This window comes from Ostrinia furnacalis, unplaced genomic scaffold, assembly GCF_004193835.3.
Source record: "Ostrinia furnacalis isolate ACB-3 unplaced genomic scaffold, ASM419383v2 OfSCF1605, whole genome shotgun sequence".
NCBI lineage: Eukaryota > Metazoa > Arthropoda > Insecta > Lepidoptera > Crambidae > Ostrinia > Ostrinia furnacalis.
The window spans coordinates 319,302-347,109 of record NW_021131844.1 but is presented as its reverse complement, the minus strand read 5'-3'; the positions used below and the strand labels follow the sequence as shown (position 1 = coordinate 347,109).

The window sequence follows — 27,808 nt, the reverse complement described above, 5'->3', positions numbered from 1 at the left end:
GTTTATTTATGCAAGTAGGCTCTCATAGAGCACTTTTCCACGTCCCTGTCACTGCTTCGGGACAGTAATGCGAGTCTTCTCAGCTCTGGCTCAAAACTCGGTCACTATTGCTACTATAGATAAAACACTAATGAACTTGCACTGTAGTTTACAAAGTATGAAGGTAGGTACAAGTCGATCCACGAATCTGTCATTTTTTCAGGAGAACACTACTGAACGGATATTGATAAAAGGTTCAAGGTGTTGATCTCGTAACAGACCAAAATTCACGGGACACGCAGGCAATGTCATAAATGTAGTCTTAAAGGAATAACATTCAAAAAGCCAGTCAATATTATTCCATTTAAGTGTATTGCAATCCTACATCTTATACTATCAAATAAATATCAAGACACTTAACTTACTAATGGCCTGTTAACTGTTTTTAATAGTTAAATCTATCGGAAGTCTGTGTCATACTGTACTAATTTTCAGAATAGATTAAAGCCTAGCAACAGCTATAAAATGATTCAGCTTCTGTCACGAGACATGTGCAAACAAATGTATGTAGTTACTTTAATAACTTGTGTGAAAAATTGGCTTGTCAATACGATAAAATATCATTATGAAAAAGTGTGAAGGTCGCTGTCGACTTATGTTGATGAAACAATCATCTAAGTTCTAAAAATAGTGCCTTAATCTCAATGGTTTTGTTTATCGAGATAATGTTTACACTTTGTTTTATATTTAGTTTTGTTTTTTTCTAAGTAACGAGTCGTAAACTAATCTATTATTGCTCAATCCCGATATCAGCGATAAATTTCTTATTATCATCGTGATTAACAATTATTAACTTTATTTTCCTTACTTTAAAATACGCTCGCATAATGTAGCATCCGCTACTATCATCTTCCTAATGTATGTGTTTAGCTCCAAATTATGATTACGATCAGCCACCGTATCAGTTTATCAATGAACGTGTAAGTTTACATTTTCCTCCTGGCGCTCGGCGGGAGCGAGCGTAGTCGATGTAAACAAACAACGCTACGGCGGGAGGTAGTATACCCGCGCTCGCCGCCGCGCTCGCCAGTCCGCCGCCTGCCGCCGGCCGCGCCGCACGCACCATGATCGACTACGCGCGCCCCTACGAGCAGAACATGTGCGAGCTGTACCTCCCCCCCACCACGTCCGCGCCCGCGCGCCTCGACGACTTCCAAGTCTTCAAAAAGGGAACCGGCTACATCTACGGGAACTACTACTCCAACACCTTCGAGTACCCCGAGCCCGAGATCGACACCGCAGTCTACCACAACCTCGTCAACTCCAGGGAGTACCGCCGGGAGGAATGGAAGCTGAAGGTGGTCGACGACTGGAACGACGACGACACCGTGTCGTGGCTCATAGAGACCGCCCAGTGCTTGGGCTTCAGCGAGTACGACGTCCCCTTTCACAATTTCAAAGTGGACGGCAGCGAGCTCAAGCAGATGCGGCGGGAGGAGGTGCACCAGCGGATGGTAGCGCACCACGTCGAACCCATGATGAGCCGGCGCCTGGCAGACGCCGTGTACGAAAAACTACAGTGCCGGTTAAGTGAAGAAATGTACAGAGATAGAGACTCTTCGGTATTCAGATATGTGGAGAGTGACCAGTACCCGCACCCGGACACAGTGCAGACAGTGTTAGACTTAGATTCCTTGGATCACAAGCACAGGTTGTACGGCTCGGACTACAGGCCGAACGACAGCAGTTTGATGCAGGGTCTGTGCGACTCCAGCGACGACACGGAGGAGGTGTTCCGCTCGTCTGCGACGGCGTCCCCGGAGTACTACGGCAGTGATGGAAGCAAGTCAGGAGACGAGGATGACAAACGCAAATCGTTCAAAAGACCGCCGGGCAGGCCGAAGGGGAGCGGCCGCAAGATCTGCAAGCGCCCGCGCAGCGTGTCAGTTCCCGAGTTCCTGCGGAATCTCCTGCTCGACGCGAGATATAACCCGACAATAATAAAATGGGAGGACAGAGAGCTGAAAAAGTTCAGGTGAGTTTCATTTGTTATTGTATTGTCCTTGGGCGCGTTGCAAAAAATGCAGCATCGTGACTTGACCATTTGCCGAGAGCATCTCGCATCTCGCTTTATATACGGCTCATACATTATGTATCACGTTGCCGGCACGTGGATTAGCACTGGCTGACAATAAACTGTTTTACAGCTGAACCGTTGGTGCTATTGACGTGAGAACGTTTGTTGTGGACTTATTCTAATCTTTAAAAGGTGCATAAAACGTTACTCGATGGGTTTGAAGCTTTGCCAAGAATTTGCTATTGTCCGAGCGGTGTTGTCATTTGAATATTATAAAATCCCCGCCACCAATCAACCTTAAACTACATTATTAGACGAATGATTAGCTCGTAATTGCTGAGTTCTCCTTGAATCGAGTCAGGTATCTGTAGGTTATAGGTAAAGTGGCGACCATAATGAATGTAATTATACGCTGATGCCATCGTCGCCACGTTACATATGGAAACCCCCCTTCTTTACTCGTTTAAGAGCAATGACAGAATATGAAATGAAAATACAAATTGCATGACGTTCAATGACCTGCCTGCTCTGGTTTTTATTAGAATTGGTAATGCTATTCATATGTTTATCATCCATTATTCTGAGGTTAAGTGGAATCTCGTTTAAAGTTGTATCATCATTACTATGTTTGCGTTGTTTGATTACAATTACTTTGTAGTGGTATAAAATTCTATAAATTACCTATAATTTGTCAATAAATCACCTGTAGGTGCGATATTCATCTCGTACGTGTCAGTACAATAATCAGGCTGTGTGTATTGGCGGTCCGTCTTTTGTAACCGCATGCATACAATTTACACTGCTGCATTAATCTCATATGTAAATTCTGAGAATATGTGTTAGTAACTCACATACAACGTTATTTACATAAGCTTGAAACATGCATATTAGCGTCTATTGTTGATCGGAAAAGAAAAAAATACGCACGATTTTCCATCGCTTATTTTGATTGTGTAATTTGTTTACTGTTACCGAAAACAACATTCTTATCTCAGTAGACACACATGCATAATGACATGATTAACTCGAAAACGTGTTTTACTTTTTGCATTTTATTTAGTCTTAAAGATAACAATTGATTATCGTTTCTGGCTTGACATAATTATTTCCATTATCATTTCTCAGAGATAAAGCAAGTATGATTCATTCGACATACTAAAAGTCTCGCAAATATGTCTTAAAGCGCAAAAGAATCCAAGAACAATAGTCAATAGTCATGTGCTAAGTTTATGGGAAGAATAAGTGTCGATAAAAAGGTTGTTTTCAGGATTTATTCTACTTCGCTCGATCTAAATAAACAAGTGGCCTTTGGATGGCCAAAGTCCCGCCTTGGAATGGTCGTGAGACGAGACACGCGACGGCAATCGTAACTTTAATGACCCCATTAATTATTGCAGCATTGTTTTGTTCCATTTTTAAATGCAATTGACGGTTTGTTTTGCATTTAGATCAATTTACAAGTTTCTGAGATCACTATTGTCATCGTGCTAAAAATTTCATCACCGCATCATTCAATTTAAAAGCTTGTGTTTAAAGTTTGTTTACTACATGAAATCTTTGTGCAAATATTTCCCTTAGTCCTTTTGCTGATTTCCAGAGAACTATCATCTTTTCCTCTCAAGTAGTCCTTTGCCGTAGACAGAACTGTTAAATCCCGATATTATTGAGGTTTATTGCATATAAACGGGGTGTTAATATCGCCAGTTAGCCGTAATGACTGCTTGTTCTGTTTTTATCGCCTCAACCTTGTCTGCTTCGGCTGCGGCCTCCATACCTTCAATAGCATCTAAATTGCGAGTTATGTAACCCTTATCTTCAGTCGCCGAAGGCCCAATATCAACTGTCGCATCTTCGTCTTTATCTTGGTTAAAGATAACGCCACAAGTTCATGAATCAGTTGTTCCAAGTTCATCAATGTTAAGGTGCACTTTATTGTTAGGTAATAAGATATGTTTTCGAAGTGCGGTTATGGCTTGTCAGATGATTATGGTATCTGGGTTCCTGACGCTAATAGTTTTGTATATTAATTCATTAATGACATGTCGCTAAATGGATTTTTAGTTTCAACTAGACGCGGTATGTTTGGGTTGTTGTTTTTCGAATTTATATTCTTAATTGTTTTACCGATTTTAATGTACAAATTGTTTTTAAAAACATTAATTTATTCAAGTGACAACAAAACAACCTGCTGAACGCAATTACTTAATAACAAGTTACAAGGAGCCTCACCTTGTTTTCATGGCATCATGAAGAAAATCTATTTTCATTCTGAACGACTCTATTTGACTCTTTGATGGATTATTCTTTTGATTAGCACAGCGAGCACGGTACCTAGAACGCGCAAACCGGTTCCATATTTATTAACATTTATAATTCTTCGAAGCGGATGGTGTGTGCATACAAACTGAGGGCTCGCCATATATTTATGTTGGGGCAATAGGAGCGTAATTACTTCAATGGTTATTGTTATTGCTTTGAATCGCTAGTTTTATATTTTTATAATATTTAAGTTTGACATCCGCAAGCAATAATATTTTTGCTATATTTTAAATTTTCTTACCCGACTGCGCCAAAAGGAGGGTTATGGTTATTGATATTTAGATTTTAACTTAAAATTAAATATCTTTATTTTATTTTATTTTATTTATTTATTTTAGGAATTACAAACAAATGTGTTACAGAATCTTGTCGAACAAAAGTTATCTTGTCGAAAAAACAAAATAAAAGTCGAAGTCTACTAAACTAAGTTCTCAAAAACAGACGAAGTCTTAAATATACGGTTACAATGTGCCTGTTGTGTAAAACTTGGAATAAAGTTTTGTCATACAGTAATAAACAAATATTTTTAAATCTTCTTCTTTAATTTTTAAATGATCGACGCCAATAAAAATGCGTCAACAAACACCTTCCCCAAAAATACCTACATCAATTATTTGATTAAATAAACTTACTCTACCCACGAATGCTATTGTATGGAACCAGTTTACTTTATGTAGTCCCTTAAAATCTTCACCTTTGCATACATTCGTTAAATCCACACACTCGTGATCCAAAGGCATAAAGTCTTCATTCGTTTGTTCTTTCGACTCTACATTAATGTTTCTTTTTCAAAGATACGTATTTGCTTTGGTTTTTTAGTCTCGTGAAATCACTTGGTCGGCGTGTTAATTTTTTTACGATGTTTTTTCTTGTTTCAACCTCGAGCTTTTTGCTCTGAGGCTTAATATCTCATGATATTTTAATGTTAAATTGTCTTAAAATGCACATCGTGTCTCTAATAATTTATTAGCCGCATTAAGTATTCAGAAATGCTCATTCTTGGCGATTTAAACGATAAACCGTTGACGTACGAATATGTTACCATTTCGTTTCAACACACCCGATGACGTCAAAGTGTTTGGAAATCTTGACACTATTATACTTGTTTTGGTTTATGTCGCCTAGATTTTTGTTCGCCAAAAAAACTGTTGCGTAAAATCCTGTTGACGCATAAAAATGGCCAGAATATAAAATAGGAATGGACTACATCCCTAACTTGAGTAAATAATTAGTTAAAAAGTAATAATTCTCAACGTTAACAACAAATGATCCAATCGTAAAAAGTTAAAATAAATAATGTTCAAAACAAAAATACGTAATACGGCTCTCTCTGAATTTTAAACGAACTACCCTAAATTACACGTGGAAGGAACAGGGTATGTTTTATATATTTTAATAGAGTGGATGGATAAGGCCTTCGGGGGGGTAGTAGGCAACCCGGAAGCGGCCTTGAGGCGCGTGGCAACGGGGATGAAAGAAAAAATCTATACTATCCAAGCATCCAGTACAGGGGGAGCCGCCCGACACTACTCGGCGAGCGCTGAGAAAAATATTACGCTATTTATGTATGTTAGCAAATAAATCCATTTATATAAACAAATTGTTAATTTAAAAGCCATTTAAAAACCAAATAAAAAAATTGTCTCCATGACAACGAAAAAAACATTCTTAAAAATAACTAAAATACCGTCTAACACAATAGATAAACGCTTTTTTGTAAGTAAATTACCTTGTCAATTAATTGTAGTATCTATTTTAAGAAAATAGGTTACCTACGTCCCTGCATGCTTCTTGCTTACTAATTAATTGAACTTTATAAAAACATTTTGATGCAGTTTTTTTACTGACAGTATGTTTTGTTCCTAAAATTTAGGTATTTGTATCTAGAGTTAGCTATAGCAAATATTTATAATGCCCACTTTAAATACCTATCATAAAATATGGTCTCCGGCATAAATTTATTCGCGTTATTTTATCGTGCGGTCGCGTACAAATATTATGAGAGGTTTTCGGGTGTTATTAACTTAAATACCTACTAATTGATATCGCTAATTAGTAAATTAATACCGAATTCACGCGCAAATATTGCAGTTATTTATCGTGCGACTAAATTTTAAAGTCTGTTATCAAGTTAAAATCATTATGAATCTACCGTTATTAATATTATTTTGTCGTTGGTCATTCACGCGTTGTTTTTTATTAACAAACCAAGTATCACAATAACAGAACAATAGAAGAAATTAAAAATAGCGTACCAACAAAAAAATAACTCTACCTCGTAGTACTAAACACGCTACGAAAAAACTAAATGCAACCCACGTTCCCGTAGCCCTGCGGTTGCCATGGCGACGCGCCCGGGAAGCTTGGAGTCACGTGTCGCTCCAACTTGTTTCCGCTTTTCGTTTTTCTTTTTCTCCCGCTTCCACGCGCATTTTTTCCCCTCCGCCGGGGGGTGCAGAGTAGCCCCCCCGGGGGTTGCACGAGTACCCCCCCTCCGACAGCTCGTGTACGCGACTTAATTGCGTCTGTGAGTGTGGTCCAGAGAAATTAGAACGCGGTTAGTTTGTGGCACAGAGGGAGCAGTGTTTTTTGTTTGGGAGAGTTTTGTTTATTCGTTTACTTTTGAGAATGTGTGATTTTCTACATCTTCTGCTTTAATGAAATAGTTTATTCAGTACATAAGCCCTTTCCTTGGCACTTATGCACGTCCCAAATAAAGCTTTATTATTAGTTTATAATATGGCTAGTAAAACACTACCTTCAGATTATTTTTATTAAAGGTATATGATTAAAGAAGGTATTTCATTGTGGTATAAATTTAATATTAAACAGTTTAACGTAGTAAACCACATCGTTTTAAAATAATCGGCAATATTCAGAAATAATCGATGTTGTGGTTAAGTTTACCCATTGTATTTATATGCCGAATAAATAGATAAGTAAATTCAGATGAGAAATTCCCAATTGTATTAATATCATTTATCGCTCGATATTGTTATTACATGTGAACAAATAAAATATTAATTTAACAATAGGGAAAATAAAATTAAAACAATACGCTTAATTAACCACATAGATGCCTTTATACGCGCGCGCGTCATATGGGGTACTAAAAATACAATTATCTTAAACAGTACTGTATTAATTATACATTATTATGTGTTACATTTGTATCATATTGCAATATTGTCATTTTAATGGCGTTCGCGGTGTTATTATCAATTTAGTTTGTTAATTATGTTCGAACAACAATAACGTTAACTGGAGCGACCTTATTAGCTGTTATTTGACTTGTAGTAAACACGCGGAGCAAGGTCGGCCGATTAGTGTTATCCAGCACCTGACCCCCGACCTCTCGTTACTACACTAATACATTTTTGCGACGATAACAAAAAAGTCACTAATTATTAACACGTTCGTAATGAGGTTCAACAGTTAATTTTAATTTTTAAATTAATTACGGTTTTTCGTTACATTGTATCAAAAGACAATGCCGGAAATTGGCGTTTTTTTTTTCGCGCGGCCATCGACCAAACTTTGTTTTTTAATTACAAAATAGTGTAATAAACCAAACTTACTATGACATGTATACCTCTAAACTCCGTCTGAACCGAGTTACGAGCATTAGAAGTTTGATGATTTTCATACTAGATTTGCTTTTTGCGCGCAAAATTTTGTAAGAAATTGCAACAAAATAGTGAGATTGTATGTGTAAACAAACAATACCATCCAATAAAGGCTCCAGACATCAGTATGGAGCAGAATCAGCGCAATAAAAAAATAGCGCAATATTTTGTTGCAATTTCATACAAAACTTGCGCACAAAAAGCAAATCTAGTATGAAAATCATCAAACTTCTAATGCTCGTAACTCAGTTCAGACTGAGTTTAGAGGTATACATGCCATAGTAAGTTTGGTTTATTACACTATTTTGTAATCAAAAAACAAAGTTTGGTCAATGGCCGCGCGAAAAAAAAAAGACGCCACTTTCCATACAAAATCTGGCATTGCCATTTCAAACGAGTTATTTTTCACTATTAAGTTTCATATTTCTAGTGTAAAAAAACTAGTTTTTGAATAACACTCGATCTCTATTCCGTTCATTACTCTGTACGGAGGCTTGCACCAAAGTCCCTGTAACATTTCTTTTTCGTGAAAATCTATTTATAACTAGGGCAGCCTCGTGCCACGAGTCTTTGAGCGTTTTTCTACTTTACCGACTCTACGTAGAGTCCACGATCGTTTGGCATTCTGTGTGAGGGTAGATACATATACATTTTTTTCTCATAGTGGCTCTATTATATTGATTAGTAAGACCCCTCCTTCCGGGTGCCTTCTTTTGTGCGTTATTCCTTTGCTTTCCTTTGTTTTTGGGTATATTTAGTATTTTCAAGTGGTGCCATAGCTGACAGGGCCTTAACAAAAGAAACTATGCTCAAGTGGTTATGTGACGGAAATGAAAATGTGTGTTTACCAACAAATACTTTGACATTTTCAAGAACAACAACAAAAATCTTTAAAGTCTCAAAATCCTTTAGTACTAGTCCACATAATGTGTGATACGAATATCACATTTGGCGATCAAACATAGATTTCTGAACCGAAAATTCTAATTCTTTGAGCAAGGCGATGACAAAATTCAAAAACATTTAATGTAGTAAGATACAAGAATTTTTATTGTTAAAAACAAGTTGAGTAAACATCCTGATCTCAATGTAACGGAACGTGTATTTTTTAATAAATCTTATTTCAATAAAAATAGGACGAGACGTAGGTGTTGTACGAGTTACAGATTATACATACTATATTTATATATTTACGTAGGATGTTAATCCGTTAAGTCGTTTCATGGAAGAATGTATTCTGAATTTATTATTATCATTATTATCACTACCCACACTCTAATATTAAGTGGTTCAAGCAAAGGATTTTTCGGACGAGGCGCTACTTATTTTCAGCAGTAGCCCACATATAAGCTTTGTATTGTTCGTTCGTTTCAGCCAAATGACGTCCACTGCTGGACAAGCTTTGTATTGTACTGGTATATTAAAAAAATGTTGGATCTTCTAAAAAATATTTTCCTACACGTGCCGAAAGTCACAAAAATGTCAACGCACTTTATTTATAACTAGCTGAGCTCATTACTTACTGCATTTCCGTGAAAAGCGTTTTCCCAAGAACTTCAGTACTATTTATTGATTACTTTGCATTGCTGTGAAGCAAGATCTTATATGACACAGGACTACGTACTTTACGAGAGGTTAAGCTACATTTTAGGGTGTAGGTACCTACTTATATTTAGTTTAAGTACTATGTACTAAACAATGTAAAAGTAAAGTAAAATAAAAATAAATTGAAACTATTTCCACGCCCTGCTTTCGAGATCCGTTCAGTGTAATCCCAGTTAGAAATCGACAGGGCTAGCTAGTGTTGAGCACTATACGGCCTGCCTCAGAGATAACTTTTTTGTCAGCTTTATTACGAGGTACGCATTAGTTAAAGAATTAATTTCATTTTATTGATCTTTATCACAAAATACCGCAAGTAGCCCTATACATAAAAAGCTCTGCGCTTTCTTATCACTGTCTGCCAGTAAACCACAACAAGGGATCTATTTTCAGATGAAAACTTTGAAATAAAGTTACTGATATTTTGGACTCGAATAAAAAATATGACAATAAAAAAACGTTTTCGGTACTTTTAGTCTGCACGTGATTGTTTTCGAGGAAACTTTGTGCCCAAACAAGTCTCAATGTCTTTTTGTATTTCATTGTTCTAACATTGAAAAGTAAGTACTTTATTTGGTTTCGGAGTAAAATTAAAGGCACAAAAATAGCATTGTTTTTTCAAGTCACATTGCCGAGTTTAATTAGGTATGTTTACTTTCAAACAAAAGGTTAATTGGATTTAAAAATACCTAATACTAAGCGCAAACAGAAATGATTTTAAGTGATGTTTTTGTAAAAGAAAATATTATTATTATTATGGACATCAGTCATCAGTAAGCCTAGGCGCAGACCACCGATTTTTAGTTGGCCGATAGTTGGATCGGACTGTTTATCAGTCTGGAGATGTATAAAATTTGTGTGCGCACATTACACCGATTTGGTATCGGCCGATTCTTTATACAAATTAGAATCGGGCCCAACTATCGGCCAACTAAAAGCGGTAACCTAGGCTAACTCATTTCTTTTGTCTTTTCCTTAACTTTTATTCCTATAAACTAGTAGAATTGATATGAGTAATATCGAGTTGTAGTTTTCTAAATAATTTTCTTTACAGACTCGATTCCTATTAGAAGAATCTTATAAGAATCTTATTGTGACATCCCATTCTACAAGACAAGAAAAATATTGACTAGAACTTGATTTTCCACCTAAAAGATCGACTGCAACATTAGCCACTCGAATGCATGAGCAGATAATTGCAAATCGAGTTTATTGACGTCATTTCATCTCTACATTGAGAAAGTCAGATCATTATCTTGAGTCGCTAGTTGCGGCTCACATCCCTAGATCGCATTGACTCCACCGATGACGCTGTAGTTGTGTAACGTAAATTATGCCTTAGACCTAGGTCAGTTGTTTACGGAAAGTGTTCGCACTGCGCCAAGGACGCGCATTATCCGATCCTTCCTCATCAGAGGTAAGTGTGGCCAATATTGAGACTAATCACACTGCTCACTGAGTCATAGTTCTTGAGTAAAGCGGGTTACGCGATTTGCACGGTGGGAATCCCCGCGACTGCGCGGGCGCACACAAGTGAAGCTCGCGCACGCACACACACGCAGCGAGGTGACGTGCACTTGTTTTGGCCGTTCGCAAAACAATTCGCGAATTCTTATTAGAATTAGTATTTTTGGATGATGTTGATATTGTATGGGCGGTGATAACACGATATTGAGACGTATTGGTGATAATATTATGCATTGTTTTATAGATGCGATAAGTGATATTGCTTAAAGAAGATTAGTTGGAAGATTATGTACCTACTGTCTGCCATCTTACTACATAATATGTATTAATACTACAAATGCGAAAGTAAAGATTCACAGTAGGAAGCTTGTTAGGCTTGTTATCTATCTATTCTGATGAAAAAATTTACAGTAATAAAATCATAGCGCTTAAACATCACATAGGGGGTGTTTTAAAAATAAGTACTTTACGCAGGTGATTTTTTTTAAATAGCTGAAGTAGGTATTTAACCAATTTATATTAACTAAGTATTTCAATATTTAGATTTTCGTTTTCAATTTAATATCACTTGACTAAAAAAATAGATAAATTAAAACCTAATTAATTCAATTTTTTTGCACATCGAGTAACGCGTGCACCCACACACGCGTGACATTGCGTTCGCGCATGTACATACATAAGGTCGCGTCCACACTACTATTTGTTGAGCTTATCAATATTGTTATCAGGTAAACATATACAAAGTTGATGTACTCGTCAATAAAGTAAACGATTTAAAAAGTTAATTCACTAGAGCGAATGAACAGTTATGAATGCCTAGTATCTATTGAAAGATACGTGACGTCACTTAACAGGTCATTGACCTATGAAGTATTTTAGGTACCGATGAAAATTAAACGATCAGCTTCAGTTCTGTTTTTGCGACGTAGAAGAAACTTTCTTACATTTTTTGGAGCAGCCGGCAAATAATGACGCTGCTTAACCAATTTTTTATTACAGTTTTATTTGTTAAATTAATAAAAAAAAACAGCTTTTTTTATATGTTGTCAATAAATTATATTGATATTGCAACTAAAATGCGTTTATTAATAGACTAACAAGTAATTAAAATAATAACAATGATCCCAAATTATTTCTTTTAACAAGTTTTTATATAAATTAGTTTTTTCATCATCATCATCATCATCATGTCAGCCATAGGACGTCCACTGCTGAACATAGGCCTCCCCTAATGCTTTCCACGTTGATCGATTAGTTTTTTAATAGGTACTTTGAATTACATACAATAATTATAGCAGTAATCGTATCAAACAAATTCCGACGAAATCAATAACAAATCAAATACAAATTCGACGTCAACATTGACTCGCAATATTGACAAATTACTGATAATATTGATATCATGTGGACTGACACCTGATTCACGGGTACCGAGAACTAGCTAGATATGACTGGAGAAATATTTATCAAAATTGCTTTAAATAATAATGTAAAGATGCAATGCAAATATTAATGCGTTTTCGCAATTTGGGAATCATTTTGATTCGTTAAAAAAGCTTTATTCAAAACGGTTTACATTTCATATAAAATAAATATAACACCTTTTGTTGTCCGAATTTTTTAGCAGCACAAACCTGCAAAAAACCGAAAGCACGAGTCCGAAGTGTGACACGGCTTTATGCGAGAGCGAGCCAAGATATAAATACACTATCATAGCAATTAGCGTCTTCCGTCTCACTCTGCTGTTCGCGGCAGAGCGGGACGGACTGAGGATAACGTGCTATATAGTAAACGCACACAGACGTACAATCACATATCAGCGACTAGTGACATAGTGTGTCTAATCTTTAAACGTTTTCGAAGATTTCGCGTTTCTGAATGAGATAATATACCTAAGTGGGATTAGGAGCGTGTTTACCACAACATTGGCCAGAATTAATTGGTTTTGAAACCAGTTCCAGATGTTGCAAAAAGAAACACGAGTGTGTTTTTTGTGTGTGTTTTATAAGCTAGCGTTACATGACCAGACAAATTGCAGATACATTGTTAGGTTTGTTTTTTATAAGTTTCATTGTATTCTTATGTATTTATTAATTGCATCGTAATTGGCGAATACATAATACTTTTGCTAGTTCCTTTACCTTCTTTCAACAATACTGAATAAGCTACTGGTAAGATGGATCGTGTATTGCAATTTTACTGCAAAGCATTGTTTCAAAGTATCAACAAGAACAAAAACTTAGGTAAGTAGTATAACAGTAGTTAATTTAGCTATCGATTAGTGTCGATCCGTTATTATTTCTTATTTAATTATGACGTGGATTAATTGACAAATTAATTTGATCGGGTCGAACCTTGGCCAGTAGATCTGGGACCATTAGTAGTTTGAAACTAAAGGATGTTAATGATTGACTTTTAATTGCATGTGCAATAATGAAATATTAATCCCGACATTTATGTTAGCACGAGCTACGAGTTCTATTAACATAATGATAAGCATTAACATTAATAACATTAATGTATATCTCTGTATCTTTTTACTTCTATTATGTCTGATAACAAGCAAAAAATTATTTTTCTTTCTTAGTAAATTTTGTAGAGTCGACTTAGAAATATGTATGAAAATGTTTCTGAATTGTTCTACACTATTCTAAACAATAAAATAGGAATACAAGTTTATATTTAGATATTTTTACTCCATAAGCAGAACGTAACTTTTAAACTATACATTGCTAAAAGCAATGTACTGGAGTTCAAAATTATTTTGCTATAATTCACAAAATCGCTCTTCATCCCTGTAAAGATACTTTTGATGTGTGTACGTGAAGGGTTTTAAGGGCCAATTCAATAGAAATACCATTAATACATTCCACGTGCTCCAAGACGTGTACTCATGAGGTATTACAATAAATAATTTCCCTGTTTCAATATTTTTACTTTCAATCCCTCCTGATACCCAATTAATGAAAAAGAGTATTATTGTTTGATAAGTGGTTTGTTGTTAAAATAGAAATATGAAATAACGAGGAAGTTAATAAGATTGAGTGTTTTCAGTATTGAGCACACCTGTGTTTTTATAAAAAATACTTTTTCGCGTGGGTGGTAACAGTTGAGGTCACAACCCTGGTCAGACTTTATAAGTCAAATGTTTTTATGATCCGTTATCCTTTAAGATATTATTAGGGATTGCAATCCAGCGGCGTTTTCAATCCAGCTGGATTCTTGCTGGATTGACCTGAATCCAGCTGGATCCAGCGCGGATCCAGCAAAATGTGGAATGCATATAAAGTGACGACATTTTTAAGACTTTTTTTATTATGTAACTAGTTTTCCGCCCACGGCTTCGCCCGCGTGAATAAAGGGCTGTTTTTAGGGTTTTCCCGGAAATTATTCGAAGTTTTCTCGCCGTAAAAAACATCCTTAAACATCAACGAACATTTGAAAAAAATTGGTCCAGGCGTTGTTGAGTTATGCGCTTACCAACACATTTTGCTTGCACATATTACTTCTTACGATAATCTATGAAATACGGCTAATCAGTAGGAAATAGAAGTATATAAGTCTTACAAATTCTTTTAAAATTAACTACGAAAAGGACCGTAATTTAATCTGCAATCTATCTTTTGTATCAATAGAAGTTACGAATCCGAAATAATCTTCTGCGATAATTAGGCAGTTTAAAATCTGACGACATGAGACTGACCATTTCTTTTTTTTTAATCCTCTGGAAGTAAATGTAGCTGGCTGCTGAGAATGCCCTTTCGGCCTCTACACTGGTCGGTTTTAGGGTCATTATAATTATAATAACTTTTTAAAAAAAATAAAACCGACTTCAAATGCGTGAACACAAATAATACCTATTCAACAAAAAAAATGATCGTTCAAATTGGTTCATAATCGGCGGAGATATTGCGTATAAAAAAGTTNGTTGGAAGGTTTGAAGATTTTATAGTTTCCTTGAGCTGTCACTTGACAGCCTGGCACACTTTTACGATGGTGGATCAAAGTATTTTGGTTTGACTATAGAGCGTGAGAACACGCACACAGTCATAATTATTTTAGTGTGAATAAAACTAGCATCGAAATTACCTAAACTTCACATGCCACGCTAGACGTAAACGCTCTTAACTGCGACGGTAGTAAAAAATGTTTAAAGTTTTCAATTAGGTTCTGCTGCCTTTTTGTTTTAAGGTCAAAGTCAAAAGTCAAGGCTTGGGCAGACTGTAGAGTTAGCTTATTTGCTGCTCACTAAAGGACGTCTGAGGCGAATTCATTTGATGCGTAAAAACAATTACAAAAAGCAATATATTTGTCATCACTTGTGATGCAAGAACGCGTCGCGCCGTCATCAAAAGACGCAAAAACTCTGCGCACGACCTCATTCCCAATGGAATCAATTAAAATACAAAATAGGTGGTTTATTGCCAGGGTTGGGCTGCTTAAAATGGCAATGATATTTGATTTTTTTATTGGTCAATTTGTTTCATTATTCGATTTTTAGTATTTATCGTTTGTTATTTTTAGTTAATGATATTTTAATCATCTAATTGATGTGATTTTTTAAATAACTAAAATTAAGTAAACAAAATTAGTACAATTCTCAAAACCTCAATAAAAATATCAACCTACTGTCATCCCACATTCTCCCAGTCAGTGTCACCAAAACAAGAAAAAAAGATTAGAGAAATTCTCAACTCCGACAAAAATATATTTTGTGTTTGTTTGCTCAGCGAGAATACCTGGAATACATTTTTCGTGCATGTTGTGAATTTTAAAATCAACACTGTCTGCACTAAATTATAAAACATATTGGCTTTGCATTAGGGTTCATATTTGACTAAGACATTTGAACGTGAGCATGGAAAAGTACGGTTCTGTGCCAATTTCAAAACGGCACATTTTGATCGCAATGTCAAATGTTGCAACAACACGCCTAAAGAAGAAAGTGTTTTTATAACCACAAGATTGGTCAAAGGCTATTTGTGTAGACATTGTTAATTGCACATATCCTTTTATTTATGATAAATTGTTTTAATAATGTATTTTTTTTTAAGAATTTTGAATTGGTTCATTTCCATATGAAGCGATCCAATTATTAGTTAATAACAGATACTAAATCCTAGAACTGGTAGTGATAAATCGTCCACAACCGACTTTTAATACCTAAAGGCGTTATTATGTAACGCTGAAATTTTTATGGGAGAAGAAAGCAACTTTCCATTATCGCATGACACTTGCTCGCAAGCCTTTTTTGATGCCAGAAAAAAACACGAATGTTACATTAAATCTTAAGAATAAGCTTCACGGCCTTTGTGACGAGTTCTTGTCTCTGTACCTCGAGCCTTATTTCGTTCAAACGTTGTTGGTATCCCTCTACTACAAGTATATAAACACACCATAGTTCCACCTAATATAAGAATCACATAATTTGAAAATTATAAATAACTTGAAAAAAATCGAACTGCCTAAGGCGGGAATTGAACCCACTAAACTAAGAATCACCTAGCCGGCAACTAAGCAGACTTTCTATTATGACGACTAAACTATACTTTAAATAATACGAAATGTTGTGCGACTAAAATATAGGTACTTTAATACAAAATTTTGTGCTCATAACAATGACATTGCTTACAATGGATTCAAACCTGCACCCGCAACTGGTTTTACTTTTATAGTGTCACCGGACCGCTAGGGGTTACCAAATCTTATATCCTTTTGAAAGAATGTCAGTTAAAATATTAACCGGTTCTTATCTTCACCAGTTAATAAGTTGCAACGAGTAGATTGTTTTACCCAATTGTTTGGGTTGTGCGCATCGAATCGTTTTTTTTTAATTTTTTTTTTATCCACAACGAGGAAGCTCTTGGCCTGCATCTCACCTGATGGTAAGTGATGATCAGGCCGAAGGTGGAAGCGAGCTTTCAGTGCATCGAATGTTTTCAGTGCATTGAGTAACGACATCAACATGACGGTGGCAGCGACAGCCCCCATGCCGCCGATAACGTTATCACGCACGTGACGGTCGTAAACACGTCGGGCCTGTTACAACGAGCTTTACGACCCGATTAACTTTGACCGAACCGAAATTTTATCTTCATTGTATAATGTGGCAATAGATATGGGGAAAATTTTACATTTAGTAATGGAGACATGATCCTATTTGACAGATTAGTTATTTGCTTAAATTTTTATTAGTATGTAGCATCGTTTTTTTACTTATAACTACACGTGCCAATTAAAGCTTGCTTACATAATCGTCTCGGAATGTTTTCAGTACATAACACCGTTTTTCAGATTGGTTATGTCTAATGTCCTGCATCGCAAACTCGATTTGGCACTTACGGGTCACACACATCAAGAAGTACTGACGCTTTTTACAAACTATAGGTATTTCTCATCTCAAAGATATAGTATTTTTTATTGACAGTGATATTTTGCGAATTATCTGGCGCAGTTTTTTAAATATTCTTTCTGGGGTAAGGGAGATCCCCTCTTCCTTCGCATGACACAGTCTTGTTTACATTGAACTTAACATCAGTTAAAAACATTATCAACATTCGTAACATATCTCGCCAATCGTTCGACGTGACCTCAAGAGTCAGGGGGTCCCCTAGCCGAGTAAGGGCACAGCCATACGGGCGTTTGACGCCGTTCGTGTGGCCTTGACCTTATATTGGAATGACGCTTCAGTAATCAATAATCTTTTGGAATTGTTTCAATATCGATATTTCCATAAAATTTTCAAATAAAATACATGAAAATTATTTCAGGCAGACAGAATAAGTTAAAACGCTCCAAAAAGTTTGTAAATAATGTACATAGTAACGTTTTGCATAGCAACATAGTTGACCAAATAATTATTCAAACTCGTGGATCGGCGGCATTAGAAATTCGAATTACTTAATTTATTATCCTCGTGTCTTCAGAAAAATAAAAATTGAACTCGTCCTCAATAAACAACTTACGTGCGAACGACAAAATTCAAAACCGGTGTTGTCCACTTTGTAGTCCGTGACGTCACCGACTAAGACGAGATTTGCGTAAACTAACCGACGACGAGCCCAAAACTTGTTTACGAACAGATAGGATCGTTTATCCGGCGCGATTCTGATTGCCAGCTTGGCCAGGTTAAAAAGATCGTAAGGTGCATTTACATGCGCAAGTTTTGCAAAACTTGGAATAATCTTGTCGTCTCTACATTTATTATCCGAATATCAACACTATGAAATAACAGAAATCTTGAGGAAAAGACTGTAAAAATAACGAAAAATATCTAATTAAATCCATACTTTATGTAGAGTCCTTTCAAAGAGAGCTTTCTACGACGAGAAGTTTTCGAAATAAATGTTTTTAAGGAAAATTTCGTACCCTTGTTAAACGATTCGAGAGACACGTGCGATTCAAAAATAAAGAGTAAAAGTGTCTTTTTGGCTCAAAACAGGAAATTCGATTAAGTCTGTACTAAATCAAAACCGAAACTAACGTTGTAAACAAAACACTTATGTGCTGCGCAGTTGAATTTTACATCCAACAAAGTAAACAGCTCTAAAAAAGGACAGTGCGCACTCAAAATTCGGATCCTTGTCTCAACAGGTTTCGCTGGACACCTTGCACATTGTACACGTACACAAAGTACCTATGTACAATGTTTATGTGTCCAAACGCGTCACAAGGTTCAAACAACTTGTAAATTGGACCCAAACACGTTTGGGCTCCAGTATTGTTATTATACATAATTATACCTTTTATGTACTTCTCGATCATAATGGACAAAGGATTTTGGTAAATAGTACCCAATTATGTACACTTAAAAGTCTCGCTATACACGTGCAATGCAATATGTAAATAAAACACAAAAACCTTGAGAGGTATAAAAAAAAGTTTTTTTAAATGACGTGTTGTTTTGACTGCGTCTAATTCTTGTAATACGACATAATATAGGGTTTTTACATGTTTTTAATTTGGTATTTGTATTCAAATTATTCATGATGCGCTTGAATCTGTTTGATACGTGTTAGACGAAACAAAAAAGCCGTTGCCTGGCCATGAAATTAACATTATTAATCTAACTAGCATTTAATTATTATCAGACAATCAAATGTTGTCTTCTTCGCTAATGTCGTGGCTTTAAAAAATCTGAATATTGGAAATGTTTTAGATTTGACTTCCTGTACTAATTTCATGAAACAAGCAAGGTTAAATCAAGCTGACCTCTATAATATGCTATTATGTGTATTTATGTGTAACAACCCTGGTGCGAGACTTTATGAGCAGTAGCAGGCGTTTGACACGGCTCAATCACGGTAAAAGCTCTACTTAGTTCACTTCTTGTAATTGACTTCAGACTAAATTCAAGGGCATTAAATCACATGAGTTCTTACAATAAGTTTGGTTTTATGGAATGCAAGTTGCACTGATGATGCAATATGCATATAGACGCCTCTTAACAGACTCCTATGTTACAATACGGATATTTTAACCTGAGCTTGTTTTCCTTCTTTGAAATCTAACTAGCATTTACCAAGTATGTCAACCCAAGTACATCTTAAACTGCCAATTATTTATTAAGGTGACCAAGCAATATCAATAATTGTGGTAAACAATATGCTAATAGATCGAACGGCCTGACCTTAGCTTATGTCTAGATAATCTAAGTTTAACTGGCCTCATCATGGTTTTAATTGCGCCGCCAAGGCCGCCATAACACAGAATTATCACAATTATGAAGTCTGAGGTTATGATGACAGAACTGTAGGTACATCCAGCAGTCTATGTGACTCTACTATAATTTCAACTTGCTAAGTCTTATTTCTTTATTCCATTAACACACAAATCTATACTAATGAATTCTATCTTACAGTATAATGATCTGTAAAATTTTCTAATCGGGCGGATTCAATAGAATTTATTTGCTATTTGCATTAAAAAACGGTAATCAATTAGGTAATTTAATGAATTCGTAATCCTTAATTAGGTACTCACTACTTGGTACATACATTTTAGTGGATTAACAATGAGATCAACCTGACTAATAAAATAAATGGTAGAAGGTGATCTAGTATAATCTCTAGTTTATAAATTGCATAAATAAATAAAGCAATAGTATATCACCATGAACAAGAAGAACATAAAATATATTCTTAGAAAACTTTTTATTGCATCAAAATGTTTATATGTTACATCATTCGAGATTATCTTTTTGTTTAAGAAATAAAATAATTCTTTTGTATTTTGAGCTTTTTATAATATAGCAAAAACTGGATATTTCTCAGTCAGGATTATAGCTGAAATTGAACAGCGCTGCACGGACAAGGCTGACCGGCTCATCAGCTATCGTTGCTAAGCATTTATGTCAGTCTCGCTAAGGTCCTGTGCTGACGTCAGTCCCGCTCTTTACGACTTTATTAAAGAAATTGCTTTTAAATCGAAAAGGCTATCAAGTTCAGTTTAAGATGTTTTTATTGTTGTCATTTCGGTTTTATCCGAATTACGAATTACCAACGCAGTTATTGTTTGAAGGGGACCGGGAAATCCCTATTGTCTTGTTAATCGGTGCCAGTTAGCACATAATGAATCACACGCACAACACTAGAGTAAGCCGCCGTCCGGACACAATATTTGTAAACTCTAGTTATAAAAAATGATAAGAAACTCCATTCCTAGACAGTGATAAAATGTTAGATAAACAAGTGTAAGTGGATGTTTGTAAATATGTTTACAGAGATATTCAGTTACTACTATAATTTAGAACATTATTTTACTAATGTAGGAAACTTGAACATGAAGGTATCTAACATAAATAATTAGAAATCGTGGTATAGAATAATGGGAGAGGAGGCAAAGGAAAAAGATAAACTTATTGAAAGACTTTCATATCCACAGTATCGAGTAACGGGTCTTTAAACTTAATGCCATTGCGCATATCCCGATAAGTTTTCGGGTTGTGGATTCAGCTCACGTAGAGGCAGCTCCTTGGCCCAGCTGATGGCGCGACAAGCGCGGCCTTGCGCGCGCGCACCGCGCATCCAAATTCGAATGAATCATTTCGGAGAGAAGGTTAATGATTGGACCTGCGAGCCGGATAAAGGTCAATTGTATTGTGCGCTGGTTGACAATGTGGACAGAGTTGTCGTGCGATGACTAATTAATAATGTGAAATTAGAATAACCAAGACTTTTGGAAATGAAATATCAAAAATTCTCGTAGCGCAATGACTTGGCAATGTTCCATGTATTGCAGTTTTGAATGTCTACAAGCAATGGTTGCCAGAGCCATCAGACACAATAAAATTACATTCTGCCAATATGGACCTTTGTCATTATAGAATCTCAATAACAGCAAAAAGCTATTAAAATAGGAAGTATTATCTGCAATCGATACGATACTTGCCAATTATGCAATAATAAATCTTCAGGAAATATTGTAATTTCTAAGTTACAAATGACTCGCGCTTGAGACAAGGACACCTAATCGTAATTAACGCGAATAAAGTATTCACTTACAATCGGAAACAAAATCGGTTTTAAAGTCTCAATCGATGAAGGTTCAGTGAGGCAATCGATCAGGATGCCAAATGAACATAAAAAGACAATTATAGTAGACAAGGCTCGAGAAAAAATGGCTACCGACACGCCATCTGCCAATGCCATGGCTGTTTTTATGGCTGATGCTCGTTCAATTGTTTTGTAACGCTATTACATTGGAAGCAATCTTACAACTCATCTAGATCACTAAACTGTAAAGAAATCAGACTAGTACTCTATGCTTGCTTACTATCGTAGTAATTACTTTCCAATTTACAGCAGCAATAATATCATAATACTAACTTAATATAAAACTCCACCAGCTGTTTCTTGTAATACGAAATGATGGCTGCAAACTAAAATACACGAACAAAACAAAAAGCAAAGCTATCATTTTCACTTATCACTGTTTTCCCGGAAAAGCTACTTACTCGGAGGCGTGTCGAGTAATATCAATTATCGCAAATGAACTACATTATTATCTGTCAAACGAGCCCACACGCTCCTCGAGGTTGATCTCTTGATTGGCCAGTTGGTAACAAGCATACAGTGTGTACCAATTTGTTACGTATCATCACAAATGTAATTAATTTTACCATTATTATTTAAATTAGAACCTTTAAAACATCCTAAGAATTATTGAAATAGAGATCTAAATGGAAAGAAAGTGGTATTTTGGTGGTATTAGTTAGTTTATCGTGTTCGTTTTTATCACCACCCCGTATAGCTAAATCCTCGGCCGCCACGCTGATAATGACACAGGGCGGCCTTGGCTCCGATCGCAATCATCTGGACACAGCATCAAGAACTTGACACGGTTACCTACACGTTGTTTTATTTTATTTTCTATACAGGGTGGACTGTCTGGTTTGGGCGCCTCTCTTATTTCAGTAAATTACTGTCAAATAAGATTACCGATGCAGGTTGTGTGTCACTCTACATATAAATGACTGTGTAGGTATTGTGTTGTTTGTAGAAATAGAATCACAAAAATGTATAAATTGGGCAGTTTTTTAGCAAAATTACGCAAGTGGTTTTGTGAACATGCAGACAATGTGATTGTCAAAAGGACTATTCTGTCACACAGGACGTCCTATCTAGCATTTGTCACGTATGTTGGCTGACTCAAAATATTGTGGTCGCGTCGCGTCACTCGTAGGGTCCCGAGCTTCAAAACAATGAATGCAACTTTCATTGTTCATATTTATTAACACATGCCTACGTCTTTGTTTGTTTACAAAAGCAGTCATTCATATCTTAGCATTTAATTAAAAAATATAAGTTACTGATATGAACTAAAGAAAATGGAAAACAAAAGCTCTTCGGTATTATTACATATTTGAATAAACCACAAAATACTAAAGGACGATAATAATATGTATTATTTATACAAATCTGAAGAAATTCAATTTTTCAGTTTAAAATGCTACATTCGCTTGTATCTTAGCTCACCCTATATATTTCTTGTTTTTCCATACTGGTTGGGAATCTTTATTATGAGCAAATTACTTGAGCAGCTATGTTATTAGTATTTCCAGATGAACTTGCCTCGTTAATTTTATATTCATCGCAAAAGTTATGTAACTCAGTACACCTCAAATAATGCAAGTATCTTTGCAATGCTGTTCACAATGCGGAATTGTGAAAAATTCTACTAAATTAATCAACTTTAGCAATTACATAGCAATGAAGTTTGTTTCAATAATTTACTTCAACATGCGCAAACGCAGACACAATACAAATAAATTATCTTTAAATGACTGCTCACACGTGCGTCAAAGTACATACATATATTGAAGGGTTAAATAAAATTGATAAAATGAAAGAAAGGAAAAGTTGGCAAAATAATTGAGTTACCTAATAGAGTTCAATACTCGAAACAGATTGCTGTTTTAATGATTATGATAAAAATAAAGATGGCACTACCGTCAATACCACCTAATGCAATTTTAAAAATACCGAATCTGTGAGCGATGACGTAACGAATGCATCTGTTTGTAATGTTGAATATATTCTGAACTGTTAGAAACCGACTAATCTAAAACGATTGTTGCATTGTCTAGACACCGCGATATGTATGTGAAATCGAATAAAGAAATACTTAACGCTTGCACAGCGGCCAACCGATTTAATGTACATACCTACCACATTGCAAATGGGTAATCAGTCGATGACATTATATTACTAACGCATATCTAACGTGTTATGACAACTCGGACAAAGGGATACGATCGTTAGTAATCTATTTATTCGCATATCTAGACCGATGGACAGAGGACAAATTAAAATGCATTAGTGTCCTTTACTGACCCTTTTATTCAAATACGCTAATGATAAACAAGTGTTTATATGACTCTCCAATTGTTTAGTCATCGCTAATAATCATCAAGTAACAACTTAAAGCTGATAAAAATTAATTAGATAGGTACTTAAAATTACGAAAGTCTTTTAGGAACAAACTTGTCTCTCCAAGGGATGCGTCAATAGTATGACATACGATATAACTAGAACTGATGATTTTGTGAATCTGCTTGACAAAAGTTACAATAACCAATACCAAAACTAATTTTGTAAATCAGATTGGCTATCATAGAATAAAATACTCAAAAACACCTTTTCTCTCTTTCCAGGTTCGTCAAACCAGACGAGGTGGCGAAGCTGTGGGGCAAGCTGAAGCAGAACGACAACATGACCTTCGAGAAGTTCAGCAGAGCCATGCGGTACCACTACCGGCAGTCGGTGCTGGTGTCCGTGCCCACCGCCCGCCTGGTCTACCAGTTCGGTCCCAAGGGCCCCGACATAACCACCCCCAGTCCCAGCTCCGTCAAAGTCAAGTCAGAAGACCTGGCCGTCACCTATTCCTAGTTTAAATTAAGTCGTAGGCTAGATAATTGTTGAAAACGATGCTCAGGATAATGCCAGTAGATTGATCGATAGTTCGCAGGATAGGACAGGACGGTTAGGTTACGTTGCCGAGGGAGAACTGTGCGTTGTGAAACGACATGTGTTCAGAGTTGACAGTTTAGCGATTTTGAATCTGGTTTTAGAAGTTCAAACTGAAAATAGACCCAAAGATCTCATGAAAGCTGTTGTTGAGTTTATCTACGATTTTGTCATCAAAGATTTGAAGTTCTAAAACGTAGACGTTATTAAGAGTTGGAATTTTCTTGATGAGATTTCTCGTATCCTGCACTCGCATTTGTGAAAGATAAATGAATGTAAGGAATTTGTTCCTTTTAAGTATTAAGAAACGGCGTTTGATTGTATTGTAAGAACACTGGGAGTTTACGGTTCGATTGGTGTTCCCTTGTTATGGGTGTGATTAGGCTAAGCTCAATGTTCGACTTGGCATAGTTGATGGTTGTTCCGTGCATGTTATTGTATGTTGTTGGATGGATTTTCCCGTCAATTAACGGTTGTTGAAGTGTCCATATTATTTTTTTAAGTGATTTTTATGTATTTTGCGATCCAGTCTCGACGAATCGTGTTCAGACACACTAGCGGCGCAATTACGAATTTTTGATAAAGTATTTTTAATATTTTGAACGTTGTTACCATTTACGAGTTAGACACTAGTTGAACAAATATTTTGAACATTCCACGTTTTATTTATAACTTGTATTCGTAAGTTATTTAGATGTTACACATAACTTTAGCATAGGTAATGTTGCCATACGTATTAATTATTTGTTGAATGTACTTAAAGTCGACTCACTTTCATCACTGTATTCGTCATCGATTTTGTAATTGTAATTTGTAATGTTAAGAGTTTTGACGTCCGTCACAAGTTTATAGTTTAAAGAATTCTCTCAAGTCTCAGTGTTAGTATAGTTGACTGGCGCCGGTGCAATAACACAATGACAACAAAAGATCTGAGGCCAAAGATTAGTTTCGACAAAAATGTTGTTTTATTAAGATTATTTTAGAGGTTGGTTTCACTGTTAACGGTTACTGGTACTTAACATTTGTCAAAATCGGTCTTAAAAGTATCGTAGAAACAGGTTAGACTTGTTGAGATTCATCTCAGTCAATGTAGGAGCAAAGTCTTCAGTGACATACTCGTACAAAATGGGGATAAATTTCAGTTAATCATTTGTTAAATGCGTCCTTTTCAAAAGTAATTAATAATTCATTGGAAGAATAATTGTTTCAAAAGTCAAATAGCAATTTCAAATGTCAATTTTTAAATGACTGAACTGTATGAATGCATTTTTTTAAATAAAATTGTTTTATTATGCATTATTAAACAATTAGCATTTGTAATTTTAATATTACTTAAGCTTACTTTTAGCAGTTTATTAACACGGTGAAACCCGCCCAAAAAGTATAATTATTTTTGACAATTTAAAGTTAGAATAGTATTAAGTTTCGAGTCTCCCAGGCGATCGCTGTGATGTAAGATAAATTCAAATTTATTTCTGTAAATAACACCATCTTTTCTTTCCAATCGTTTTCGTATTCCATTTTTATTTTATTGGCCTGCGGTGACAGGTGTATGATAAGTCATTAATACCATTAATATTTTAACAATTATAATATGTATAATATTTAATATGTGTCATGCACGTCGCTATCACCAAATGACTGGGTCAGTGTTTCATACCAAACCATANCTTACCCCGGGTAAAACTGAATTTTAAGAAATTAATCACCCACCACACAGTTTAGTCCGATTCTCTAGCTATTTTGTCTAATTCTCAAATTGGAAAAAAGACCTCCAGGAACGAAGATTTTTAAGTGACAAAGAAAGGAAGGCGGCGTTAAAGGCTCATTTCGAAGGCAAAGATTGCGAATTTTTTTTCAGTGGGTTAAAAGCTCTTTTACACAAATGTAAGAAGTCCGTTGTAGTAGAGGGAGATTAAATAGAAAAATATATTTTTTACACTTTTCTATCGGCATTTTTAATACCCTAGGCTCAAAACTTTTCAGCCTCCCCTCGTACGTAATAATTTCTGACTACTTTATAAAACAATATAAAATGATATCAGACCTGCTGATTTGTCATATTAATGATATAATAATATATCCGAATTACTTATACCGTAGGCAAAATGTTTACACATTTTAATTATTTTCTTACTAACTCAATGTATACGCAGGGTAATCTTCTATGTTTTAATGTAAAAAGCTTATTCTTTTCTGTATTTTCATCACGGATCTCGTCGAGTTTTAACCACATTCGAATAATTTTCATTAGCTATGTCATTCATACTAGGTTGCATATAAACATGAATTTTAAAATATTTTTATTTAACATAAGCAGGTCTGTAGATTAGCTCATTCGTATAAAATAGCTGGAACTTCAGTACAAAGTTGTGGTCTTATTATACAACGATAAATACGTACATAATATGAATATATGTAATAATATATACAAATAATAATATATTATTGTATCAACATTATAACTTTTTAAGTTAAAAAAATATGAAATAGTTTAAGATACGCATTTTTATTATAATATTTATAATTTAATTGTTTGTGTATTACCAAAATATTTTAATACACTTTGTGTAGATGATTGCAAGCAAAAGAATGTCATAATATTTTTAAATAAATTATTGTTGCTAGTGAAAATATAGACAATGTGGTAATTTTTTACGAGTGCTAAGAGTTTAAACGCATAAACAAAATGTATTATTTTTGAATAAGCTAGGTATTTTTGGTGCACTCAATATAAAAAAGGAAGTAATTTTATTCTACAATATTATGATATTAAATGGATGTTTGATTACATTGTTTACTAATTGAATGCAATTAGCGGTTCTATTTGCATTACTTTGACTACTTATCATCACAATATTAAGGTTATTGTTGGTGCGAAAATAATTTTATGTAACGTGCCAAATATTTATAATCTATGTCAATTGGTATAGTAACTATTCATTTTTATGTATTACTAATAAATTTTTGATTAATATATTGACACGAATTTCGCATAATACTTAAATAAATGTGGGAAGAGAGAATTTAAATCTCGACTGAAATTATTATTTATGATAATTATTTATATCAATACCGTAATGGAGTTCACCAGTAAGATTATTTCTTTGGAGCGATTTTTTAGTATTAATGTTTATGTGAATTTACTTTATAGAGAACCTAGCGTAAGTTGATCTGTTGCTTCTCGTGCGAATAGCGAGACATTTTATTGTATTATTTCTGAAATTTATGTGAAATAAGACGAAGAATATAAAATTTATGTATGTGAATTA

At 35.2% G+C, this 27,808-nt stretch overlaps 1 protein-coding gene across 1 annotated transcript; it reads left to right on the top strand.

The window, feature by feature from the left end:
• Nucleotides 1-1,024: 1,024 nt before the first annotated feature.
• Ets (transcription factor Ets) lies at nt 1,025-27,808 on the top strand. The gene is made up of 3 exons (XM_028304896.1): nt 1,025-2,014; nt 24,224-26,205; nt 26,533-27,808. Exons 1-2 carry the CDS (start codon nt 1,104-1,106, stop codon nt 24,456-24,458), a joined length of 1,146 nt encoding a protein of 381 aa, XP_028160697.1. The 5' UTR covers nt 1,025-1,103; the 3' UTR covers nt 24,459-26,205; nt 26,533-27,808.